General features: G+C 35.8%; 1 protein-coding gene across 1 annotated transcript in view; it reads left to right on the plus strand.

The window, feature by feature from the left end:
* Positions 1 to 6,961: 6,961 nt before the first annotated feature.
* The window catches only part of LOC128644688 (uncharacterized), a 213,371-nt gene continuing 207,639 nt past the window's right edge, over positions 6,962 to 12,693 (plus strand). Inside the window, exons 1-2 of the mRNA XM_053697201.1 lie at positions 6,962 to 7,145; positions 12,133 to 12,177. Coding sequence (XP_053553176.1) covers positions 6,962 to 7,145; positions 12,133 to 12,177 — 229 coding nt within the window. The remainder of the gene's footprint in view (positions 7,146 to 12,132; positions 12,178 to 12,693) is intronic.

A 12,693-nucleotide genomic window follows, 5' to 3' on the forward strand; every position in this document is an offset into this window, starting at 1 on the left:
CTATCCTTCCTTCAAGAAGGATTGGAAAAAGGATTATCTGCAAGTTCCCTGAAGGGACAGATTTCTGCCTTGTCTGTGTTACTTCACAAAAAGCTGGCCGCTGTGCCAGATGTTCAAGCCTTTGTTCAGGCTCTGGTTAGAATTAAGCCTGTTTACAAACCTTTGACTCCTCCTTGGAGTCTCAATTTAGTTCTTTCAGTTCTTCAGGGGGTTCCGTTTGAACCCTTGCATTCCGTTGATATTAAGTTATTATCTTGGAAAGTTTTGTTTTTAGTTGCAATTTCTTCTGCTAGAAGAGTTTCAGAATTATCTGCTCTGCAGTGTTCTCCTCCTTATCTGGTGTTCCATGCAGATAAGGTGGTTTTACGTACTAAACCTGGTTTTCTTCCAAAAGTTGTTTCTAACAAAAACATTAACCAGGAGATTATCGTACCTTCTCTGTGTCCGAAACCAGTTTCAAAGAAGGAACGTTTGTTGCACAATTTGGATGTTGTTCGCGCTCTAAAATTCTATTTAGATGCTACAAAGGATTTTAGACAAACATCTTCCTTGTTTGTTGTTTATTCTGGTAAAAGGAGAGGTCAAAAAGCAACTTCTACCTCTCTCTCTTTTTGGATTAAAAGCATCATCAGATTGGCTTACGAGACTGCCGGACGGCAGCCTCCCGAAAGAATCACAGCTCATTCCACTAGGGCTGTGGCTTCCACATGGGCCTTCAAGAACGAGGCTTCTGTTGATCAGATATGTAGGGCAGCGACTTGGTCTTCACTGCACACTTTTACCAAATTTTACAAGTTTGATACTTTTGCTTCTTCTGAGGCTATTTTTGGGAGAAAGGTTTTGCAAGCCGTGGTGCCTTCCATTTAGGTGACCTGATTTGCTCCCTCCCTTCATCCGTGTCCTAAAGCTTTGGTATTGGTTCCCACAAGTAAGGATGACGCCGTGGACCGGACACACCTATGTTGGAGAAAACAGAATTTATGTTTACCTGATAAATTACTTTCTCCAACGGTGTGTCCGGTCCACGGCCCGCCCTGGTTTTTTTAATCAGGTCTGATAATTTATTTTCTTTAACTACAGTCACCACGGTACCATATGGTTTCTCCTATGCAAATATTCCTCCTTAACGTCGGTCGAATGACTGGGGTAGGCGGAGCCTAGGAGGGATCATGTGACCAGCTTTGCTGGGCTCTTTGCCATTTCCTGTTGGGGAAGAGAATATCCCACAAGTAAGGATGACGCCGTGGACCGGACACACCGTTGGAGAAAGTAATTTATCAGGTAAACATAAATTCTGTTTTTTAGCCAGTTAGGGTGCTTGGGGCAATAGCCTAACAAGGCGACGTTGTGGGAAAGGCGGGTAGCAGCAAATTTAGTAAGTTTCTGGAGCTGAGTTACGGAGCTCCTCTTCCCTGCTGCGCTACGCCTACCGGAAGTCCAATTTATGTAAGAACTTACCTGATAAATTCATTTCTTTCATATTGGCAAGAGTCCATGAGGCCCACCCTTTTTATGGTGGTTATGATTTTTTGTATAAAGCACAATTATTTCCAAATTTCCTTTGTTGATGCTTTCTACTCCTTTTTTTATCACCCCACTGCTTGGCTATTCGTTAAACTGATTTGTGGGTGTGGTGAGGGGTGTATTTATAGGCATTTTGAGGTTTGGGAAACTTTGCCCCTCCTGGTAGGATTGTATATCCCATATGTCACTAGCTCATGGACTCTTGCCAATATGAAAGAAATTAATTTATCAGGTAAGTTCTTACCTAAATTATTTTTTTTTTAGGTATCCACAGTAGAACTATCAGATTGTAAATTAGTTGTATATAAAATGAAACATCTGTTTCCTTTAAGGTAGATTACTGGAGTAACTACTTCTCTGGCTACTTTTGGACCAGCCAAATCATTAGGAATAAATTTAATGTTCGTTACATATTGACCTCTTTTGGGTCACTAGGAGACTAAGTGTTTAGACTATAAGAATTTAGACCACCCGTAGGCTTGACAGCTTAACATATGAGTATATAGAACCATAAGCCTTTTAGTCTAGTGTAGGCATTGGCAACCAAAAACTTGCTAACACAGCTTTATATAAAGATCTAAAACTAGTAATGTATATGAAATATTAACAGAAACATAGGCTTTCTAGTCTAGCATATACAGCTAAAACCAAAGGTACATCAGGATTGCATGATCTTTAGTCGTTCAGAACAAATGACGTCTGACATACAAGACCTTCATCTTTATACTAATAAAGTGGTTACTTGTACACTGCTAATTGCTCTAGCTCCCTAACTATAGTAAGGTTTCTCTTGGACCCTAGGCAATAGGTATCTATTTTGTATAACATAGGAGGCATTTAAACAACTATATTAATATAAAGCAAATTCCCACCAATGATATGCAGAACTGGTTTCACATATTATTCTTATTTATTTTTATAGCGCCGACAAATTCCGTAGTGCTGGGTACAGTGGTAGGGGTATACAATGACAAGGATTTGTGATAAAATACAAAACTTAACAAATCTAGTATGGCAGGAACAATTCCCTGCTCCGGAGAGCTCACAGTCTGCAGGTTTAGGGTGCAGAGACATAAGGTTGGGTGTAGCTTGTCACATTGGTTGTAGTTACAGCAGTGAATCAGGCAGTTCATGTATTAGTTTGGTTAGGAAGAGAGATGGAGGAGAGATGGTAAGCCTCTCTGAATAGGTGGGTTTTCAAGGAGCACCTGAAGCTATACAAGGTTGGAGACCGTCTTATGGAGCGGGGTAGAGAGTTCCAGAGGACAGGAGCAGCATGTGAGAAGTCTTGGAGTGGGACGTAGAGATTACAGGAGTGGAGAGACATATGTCCGAGCTTAATCGAAGAGGACAGGATGGGGAATATTTCACGACGAGTGAGGAAATATAGTTGGGAGTTAGACTGTTGAGTGCTTTGTAAGTAAGGGTTAATAAATTAAATTGTATTCTTGAATGTATGGGGAACTAGTGTAGAGTCTGGCAGAGTGGAGCAGCCGATGTAGATCGGCGACTTAGGTGCATGATTCTAGTAGAAACATAATAGATTGGAGGGAGGAGTGACAGTGTTTTGGAAGGCCATTTAGAAGTAGTTAAAAAAGTATGCCAGGAGCATACAATAGGGTGCACTAGAATAGTGGTAATCAACTGATAAAAAAAGAGAAACAGAATATTGAAAACTAATCTAGGTAATATTTAGTTAATATTTGAGTGCTGAAATGGTGTGTTTGCAATGAATTAAAAATTTAATACTTGATCAATATAAATATATAAAGAAAAATATACAGAAAAAAATAGAACCAGGAAGTACAAATGGTACTGTGTAAGTGCACTAATAACAGTTGTGTTATAAAAATAAAATATATCAAATTAATAAAATGTTGTGGCCACGAAGTGTTTGCTAAAACTGTATCTAATCTAAAAAGGTGTGTATTAGTAGGTTCTCTCAATAGGCAACAGATTTCTCATACTACAGTAAAATTGATGCATAAATACATATAAGCACAGAAAAAAACAGAACAAAACAAAAAATCAATACAACCAAATGGCCATTGTAATAAAAACAGTTCAAAAGAGTATCAAATAAAAATGTGATGTTTCTTTGCACAGACTGTTCTGTTTAATAGTTGCCAGTTTAGTCAGCATTGGTAAGACTGTTATTTGATAATAAAGTCACTAAACCAATCCAAAAAGGTTAGAGGTTAGAGGCTGCTTCCCTCCAAAACCGATGGTGAGTCGGATAATCTGGAATGTGGAGACAGGAAAGAGAGAGCGCCTAATAGTGCAATATTGTACTGGCAAATCAGGAGCGAAAAAATGACAGTAACATTAGACAGGTACTCACAAAAGAGTTGGCACTCACAAGTAGTGCATACGAGCAGGCTGACCTTTGGCAGCAGTCAGTACGCTGGGGGATCTATCCTGTGCAAGATCCACCTCAGATGGGTGTCCAGCTATTCGTGAATGCTGAAGTGGAAAGGATTCCTCTGCACACAGGGTGTGTGCGTTGTGAGTGCGTCTGCGGTCCCAATTGGTCAGCTTGGTAGGTATTGGGAGTCTTTCAACTCAGTGTGTGTGAAGCGGTTCGGTGTTTGCAACCAACAGTCCGTATGGCTTGAAAAAAGCACCTATATTGAACAAATAGCTGATAATATAGAGAAGGGGGTAGTGCTTAAAAACACTGACAGCAGAATCAGATGTATTGGAATTTAAAAGTAAAACATTCATTAAGAGCAATACAACGCGTTTCTCGGCCATTAAGCTCTCTGGCCATTTCCTCAGGTGATATTACCTGAGCTATTACCTGAGGAAACGGCCAGAGAGCTTAACGGCCGAGAAACGTGTTGTATTGCTCTTAATAAATGTTTTACTTTTAAATTCCATTACAGCTGATTCTGCTGTCACTGTTTTTAAGCACTACCCCCTTCTTTATATTATCAGCTATTTGTTCAATATAGGTGCTTTTTTCAAGCCATACGGACTGTTGGTTGCAAACACCGAACCGCTTCACACACGCTGTGTGTTGAAAGACTCCCAATACCTACCAAGCTGACCAATTGGGACCGCAGACGTACCTACAACGCACACACCCTGTGTGCAGAGGAATCCTTTCCACTTCAGCATTCACGAATAGCTGGACACCCATCCGAGGTGGATCTTGCACAGGATAGATTCCCCAGCGTACTGACTGCTGCCAAAGGTCAGCCTGCTCGTATGCACTACTTGTGAGTGCCAACTCTTTTGTGAGTACCTTTCTAATGTTACTGTCATTTTTTCGCTCCTGATTTGCCAGTACGATATTGCACTATTAGGCGCTCTCTCTTTCCCATCTCCACATTTAGAAGTAGATTGCAATAATCAATGCGTGACAAAATGAGGGAATGAATAAGTATTTTTGTAGTTTTGAGTAAGGAAGGGACAAATTCTGGAAATGTTGCGTAGGTGTGAACGGCAGGATTTGGTAAGCTATTGTATATGTGAGTTCTGAGTCAAGTGTAACCCCAAAACCGGACTTTTGGTGAGGTGTTGAGAATAGAGTCTCCAACCATCAGAGAAATGTCACTGTTACACTAACATAGTTTTCTCCAGAAAGGGCATCCGTAATCTCTTGAACTTGCTCCAGTGCCTTACAGATTCAAGAACATCCGTGTCCTGCCATTGTGGAACCAGATGTCTGTTTTTTCTGTCGGCAGAGAGAACCGAAATCAATGCTCTCTGTTTCTCTAAAACTCTCTATCATCTTTTGTCTTGAGCTCCACCTTGTTGGGCACTCTGTTATAAGTTAATGTTTGGGTAGTTGAAGTTCTTCCTGTGCTTGAGTTAATGCCATCTTCTTTTTCTAGCTCTGTGAGAAATAGCAAACAATTTCTTTGCATAAGCCTGTGGCTCTAAAAATTTGAGGCTCATCTTTCACTGCTTTTTCAATTGCAAGATGCAACCTGTGCCCAAAACACTGTAGTCTTGTCCATTTTTCCTTTATACAGGGAGAGTCCACAACTCCATTCCTTACTTGTGGGAATACTGAACCTGGCCACCAGGAGGAGGCAAAGACACCCCAGCCAAAGGCTTAAATACCTCCCCCACTTCCCTCATCCCCCAGTCATTCTTTGCCTTTCATCACAGGAGGTTGGCAGAGAAGTGTCCGAAGATTTAAGAGTAGTTCCTTATGGAGGGTAGTACAGTTTGAGATGGGACTGGAGTTTTAAGTAGTCTTGTCAGCCTCTCAGTGAGAGCATTGATGAAAATTAGTGTCTGGAGATGCAGGGAGAGGCTTTCTGCGAAACAATCCAGACTCATTAACAGCTCCTAAGCAATCAGCGTTGACTAGTTTTGCTGCCTGCTTTTCTTTACTCAAGTCTATGACGTCAGAAACGCTGCTACAATCTGTCAAACTTGATGGATCGTTTTTCTGTTCCACGGCGTAGATTCCGGTAAGATCGGTTTCTGTTTTTTTCACATATTGCAAACGCTAGAAGACAGGGTCACAGTGTGGCTCCTTTTATCTATATGGAATCAAGGTCTAATATCTCCTGAGGGGGATTATGAACAGTTTGGTTTAATCATATATGCTTTTGCCATCTTACTGGGAGGAGAGTCCACTGCTTCATTAATTACTTGTGGGAAATAAGAACCTGGCCACCAGGAGGAGGCAAAGACACCCCAGCCAAAGGCTTAAATACCTCCCCCACTCCCCTCATCCCCCAGTCATTTTTTGCCTTTCGTCACAGGAGGTTGGCAGAGAAGTGTCAGAAGATCGTAGAAGTCTCTTATGGAGGGTAGTACTCTTCGCATTGGGACTGGAGTTTTAAGTAGTCCTGTCAGCCTCTCAGTGAGAGCATGGATGAAAGTTAGTCAAGATATGCAGCGAGAGTCTTTCTGCGAACCCATCCCGACTCAGATTAACAGCTCCATAAGCAATCGGCGTTGACTAGTTTTGCTGCCTGCTTTCTGCTCTCAAGTCCATGTCAGGAGCGATGCTACTAACCTGTCACACTTGAAAGGCCGTGTTTCTGTTCCACGGTGTAGATTCTGGTAAGATTGTTTCATTTATACACACATGATAACATAAGAAGACAGGGTCACAGTGTGTCTCCTTTTATCTGTATAAAGTCAAGGGTTAATACCCCCGGAAGGGAGGTTATTGAACAGGCGGAGTTCTGTACATAATATTATTTATTGTGTTTTATTGCTGCAACATGTGTGAGATGAGGCCCTGGTTGATCCACCTGCTCAACTCTGTTGCACATGCTTTGATAAGAATAAGGTACTTAAAAAGAATAAGGTACTTAGTACAACTGAGCCGTCCACCTCTTAGGGTTCTCCATCCCGTGAGGTGCGTTCCCTACATTCATCTCCTATTACACATGCAGCTCCCCAAGGCCCTGCTAATCCTCCTGCAGGAGGGGCCCTTTGGCTGCCAGATTTCGCTGATCAACTACAAATGGTGGTTTCTGCGGCTTTCAATGCCTTATCTCTCCCTGCTAAGCGAAAGGTGAAACACTGCTATCCGTCCCAGTGGTCATCTACTCTGCTGGATGATTTTGACAGAATATCCGCGGATGAGGTTGACTCCGACTCGTCGGCGGACGCTCTTATGGGACGGAATCTGCGACTTCTAGACCTTAGTCTGTCGAGAAACCAGATTTTAAATTCAAGATGGAGCATTTGCGCTTTCTACTAAAAGAGGTGCTTGCTACCTTAGAGGTTCCGGAGCCAAAACTGCCGGAGGAACCTTCGATCCCTAAGCTAGATAGGGTGTACGAGGCTAATATTAAGAATGAGTGGGAGAAACTTGGTTCATCTTTCTCCCCATCTGCTTCTTTGAGGAAACTGTTCCCTGTTCCTAACTCACAACTTGAGCTTTGGGGGGCCATTCCTAAGGTGGATGGTGCTATCTCTATGCTCGCTAAGCGAACGACCATTCCGCTAGAGGATAATTCTTCGTTCAAAGAGCCCATAGATAAAAAAAAAAATATTGGAATCCATGTTGAGGAGGATGTTCCAAGTCATGGGGTTTGTTTTATAACCAGCGCGGCAGTCGCTGCGGTGGCTGGAGCTGCTACTTATTGGTGCGACGCACTGTCAGCTATGGTCGAGGTGGAGACCCCCACAAGGAGATACAGGAACGAATCAAGGCCTTAAGGGTAGCTCATTCGTTCATCCGCGATGCAAATATGCAGATTATTTGCCTGACTGCCAATACTTCAGGTTTTTCTGTTCTAGCCCGCAGGGCTCTGTGGGTAAAGTTGTGGTCTACGTACATGACTACTTAGTCGAGATTACTTTCTCTCCTGTTTCAGCGAAAGGTTCTCTTTGGTCCAGGTCTGGACTCTATCATATCCACGGTCACAGGGGGCAAGGGTGCCTTCCTACCGCAGGATAAAAAGAATAAATCTGAGGGGATCTATTTTTCGTCCCTTGCCGCAAAGACAGATTAGTCGAAGGAATCTTGGAAACCAGCTCACTCTTGGAACAAGACCAAACAGAGTAAGAAACCCGCAGACAAAATCGGCATGAAGGGTCGGCCCCTGATTCGTCTTTGGATTGCGTAGGGGCAGACTATCTTTCTTTTTGCGGAGGCCTGGATAGGAGACTTTTATGACCCTTGGGTTCTGGAGGTCATAGCCCAGGGCTACAGGATAGGTTTCAAAACTCATCCACCCAGAAAGAAATTTATCAGGTAAGCATAAATTGGTGTGTGTGTGTGTTAAAACCCCAAACCCTCTTGGACTTATGGCTCTATTCCTTTAGTGTTCTGGGTAGCAGGGACCACATTCCTCGGGTGTTTGGGCACCTATTGGGGAGCAGGGACGACCACCTTTCGGTAGTGCCTAGAAACATATTGATGAGCTGGAGACACTTGCCTTGGGGTTTCTTGTTGTGTATTAAGCCGGGGCCACTTTCCTAGGATGCCTGGGCATCTATTTGCTAACAGGGGCCAATGTTTCCAGGTTCCTGGGTGTCTATTAGCAAGCAAAGTCCACTTTCCTGTGGTGCTTGGATGCTTATTTGCGAGTAGGGTCACTTTGCTTGGGTTACCAAGCTTGCTATTGGTGAATAGGTCCACTTTCCCAGGTGCCTAAGCATCTGTCGAGCAGGGATTACTTTTCTGGGGTTCCTGGGTTTTTATTGGTAAGCAGGGGCCACTTTCCCGGGGTGCCCGAGTGTGTATTGGCAAACAGCAGTCACTTTTTTCTTAGTTACCAAGCTGGCTATTTGTGAACAGGGGCCACTTTCTGGGGCTGCCACTGCCTGGACATCTATTACCTACAAAATGGCTTTGAAAACTGATAAAAATGAAATACTTGCTAAAATTTTGGTGTTTAAAGCTAAAATAACTATTTGCTTAGGTAAAGGCTATTTGCCTGACATAAAATATATATATATATATATATATATATATATATATATATATATATATATATATATATATATATATATATATATATATATATATATATATTTTATCTATATATATATATATATATATATTTTATCTATATATATATATATATATATATATTTTATCTATATATATATATATATATATATTTTATCTATATATATATATATATATATATTTTATCTATATATATATATATATATATTTTATCTATATATATATATATATATATATTTTATCTATATATATATATATATATTTTATCTATATATATATATATATATATATATATTTTATCTATATATATATATATATATATATATATATTTTATCTATATATATATATATATATATATATATATATATATTTTATCTATATATATATATATATATATATATATTTTATCTATATATATATATATATATATATATATATATATATATATATATTTTATCTATATATATATATATATATATATATATATATATATTTTATATATATATATATATATTTTATCTATATATATATATATATATATATATATATATCTATATATATATATATATATATTTTATCTATATATCTATATATATATATATATATATATATTTTATCTATATATCTATATATATATATATATATATATATTTTATCTATATATATATATATATATATATATATATATTTTATCTATATATATATATATATATATATATATATTTTATCTATATATATATATATATATATATATATATATATATATATATATATATATATATATATTTTATCTATATATATATATATATATATATATTTTATCTATATATATATATATATATATATATATATATATATATATATTTTATCTATATATATATATATATATATATATATATATATATATATATATATATTTTATCTCTATATATATATATATATATATATATATATTTTATCTATATATATATATATATATATATATATATATATTTTATCTATATATATATATATATATATATTTTATCTATATATATATATATATTTTATCTATATATATATATATATTTTATCTATATCTATATATATATATATATTTTATATATATTTTATCTATATATATATATATATATATTTTATCTATATATATATATATATATATATATATTTTATATATATTTTATCTATATATATATATATATATATATATATATATATATATATATATATATATATATATTTTATATATTTTATATATATATATTTTATATATATATATATATATATATATATATATATATTTATTTTATCTATATATATATATATATATATATATATATATTTATTTTATCTATATATATATATATATTTATTTTATCTATATATATATATATATATATATATATATATATATATATTTATTTTATCTATATATATATATATATTTATTTTATCTATATATATATATATATTTATTTTATTTATATATATATATATATATATATATATATCAAAGGATAAACAGCGCTTATAGATTTTCTTAAAAACTGTATATATTATAGAGTCTCGACAGTATTGATTGGTAAAAGTAGATAAGAGGAAAAAATATATATGGTCATATGCTTGTATAATAAAGTCTTAGATGAGATATGGAGATCCAGGTGTAGTGTAGGAGTATTAGATACCCTTACCAAAAGTTACCTCAATCCTATGAGGTAAGTTTGCCGCATTGGAGGATGTATCTGATGATTGGATGAGTCCTAGGTATTCTGATCTGTATAGTTTCGCTGCCTCTTGGAGTAGAATGGGATGTGGGTCCCCTTTGTGCTGGTTTTCTTAGAAAACTTCCTGGGCTTGTTGCCTCTTGGAGCTTGGTTCTCTTGTCTTGGTATGAACTTTCTTGTCCAGGTATATACCCAAAAAGACAGAAAACAGCAAAAATAGTGTAATACCGTTTTATTCAATAATAGTATAAAAAAGTAACATATATCACACTCACATTTTATGTCCTCACTGATATGAGGTATTGTTACAGCACATAGAATTAGAGGTGGATTCACAGATGGTTATGTCCCAAGCCAGTCAGAAAATAAAGTCTGTATTCCTTAGATGTCACAAGCAGTGATTACAGCCGAGTGAGGATGTAGCCAGGAATTTATCCGGTTAATATCGCTAATTAGGTCAGTGACTGTACAGGGCTGGTCTGTTTATATATTCAGGTATGTCCAGTGTCTTTATACATGTCACACCACTAGTAGATGGCCAGATAAACGATATTAATACAGTTATTATCAATGCTGCATGTGCAGATGGATTAGTATAGTACCAGTCTGGCAGGTCAGGCAGTATACGTTGTTAATAGCAGTTAATAGCAGTTAGTAACAGATCATAAGCTCAGTTCATACATAAAATGTTAGCTTAAAAAACCAAACAGTTTAAAAAGCAGTTTAAAAGATAATAAAACAGGTAAGTAGTGTTACCCTAAATGCAATACCCTAACGCGTTTCAAAGGTTTATGTCTCCTTCTTCCTCAGAGGGGTTTGGGGTATTTATTTTATATATATATATATATATATATATATATATATATATATATATATATATATATATATATATATATATATATATATATATATATTTATCTATATATCTATATATTTATCTATCTATATATCTATCTATATATTTATCTATCTATATATATATCTATATATATATATATCTATCTATATATATATATCTATCTATATATATATCTATCTATATATATATCTATCTATATATATATCTATCTATATATATATCTATCTATATATATATCTATCTATATATATATCTATCTATATATATATCTATCTATATATATATCTATCTATATATATATCTATCTATATATATATCTATCTATATATATATCTATCTATATATCTATATCTATCTATCTATATATCTATATATATCTATCTATATATCTATATATATCTATCTATATATCTATATATCTATCTATATATCTATATATCTATCTATCTATCTATATATATATCTATCTATCTATATATATATTTTATCTATCTATATCTATATATATATATATATATATATATATATATATCTTGTCTTGGTTTTAAATTCTTTTAATATTTTGCTTTTGGGATATAGATTTATTTTTTTAGTCAGGTTGTAAATAATTTTTTTCTTTGTTTTGCAGTGTCTCAATCTTCTGTGCTTGAGAATGGTGAACATCATTCAGTAGGTAAGCAGGGTATCACTTTGCTTGCATGTATTGTCCAAATGTGTGTGTGTGAATCACTGCTGGGTGAAGTTGATTTCTGGGCATGTGATTCAAACCTACTCCCAGCTGATGAGTGGCAAACACCGTGAAACAGGCTGTCCTGGGATGGTTCTGAATCACTGTACTAACCCTAGCTAAGCATATAAGCTGTGTGAACAGTGATGCTATGGCGTAAAGGTAGTCTGTGTAAAAGCAGACTTAAAGCAAAAAAATGAGTCAGTGTGAACCTAATTTGCATATCCTACCCAGAATCCTTTGCTGCATTGGAAACAATGTAATTCAGAGGTTTTCTGTGGGAAAACAAGCCTTCTGGCTTGTCTAGATTTGTTAATGAACTGCACAATGAGTTATTTTCTCTATTTTCTGCTTAGTGGAGGATATAACCAAAAATAGCCCAGCAACAAAAAGGGCCGCCTCCTTCCACATAGAGGTTCACAAAACCTCTGATTGTACATCTCTAATGTTTCTTTCATATTG

Source organism: Bombina bombina, unplaced genomic scaffold (genome assembly GCF_027579735.1).
Source record: "Bombina bombina isolate aBomBom1 unplaced genomic scaffold, aBomBom1.pri scaffold_598, whole genome shotgun sequence".
NCBI lineage: Eukaryota > Metazoa > Chordata > Amphibia > Anura > Bombinatoridae > Bombina > Bombina bombina.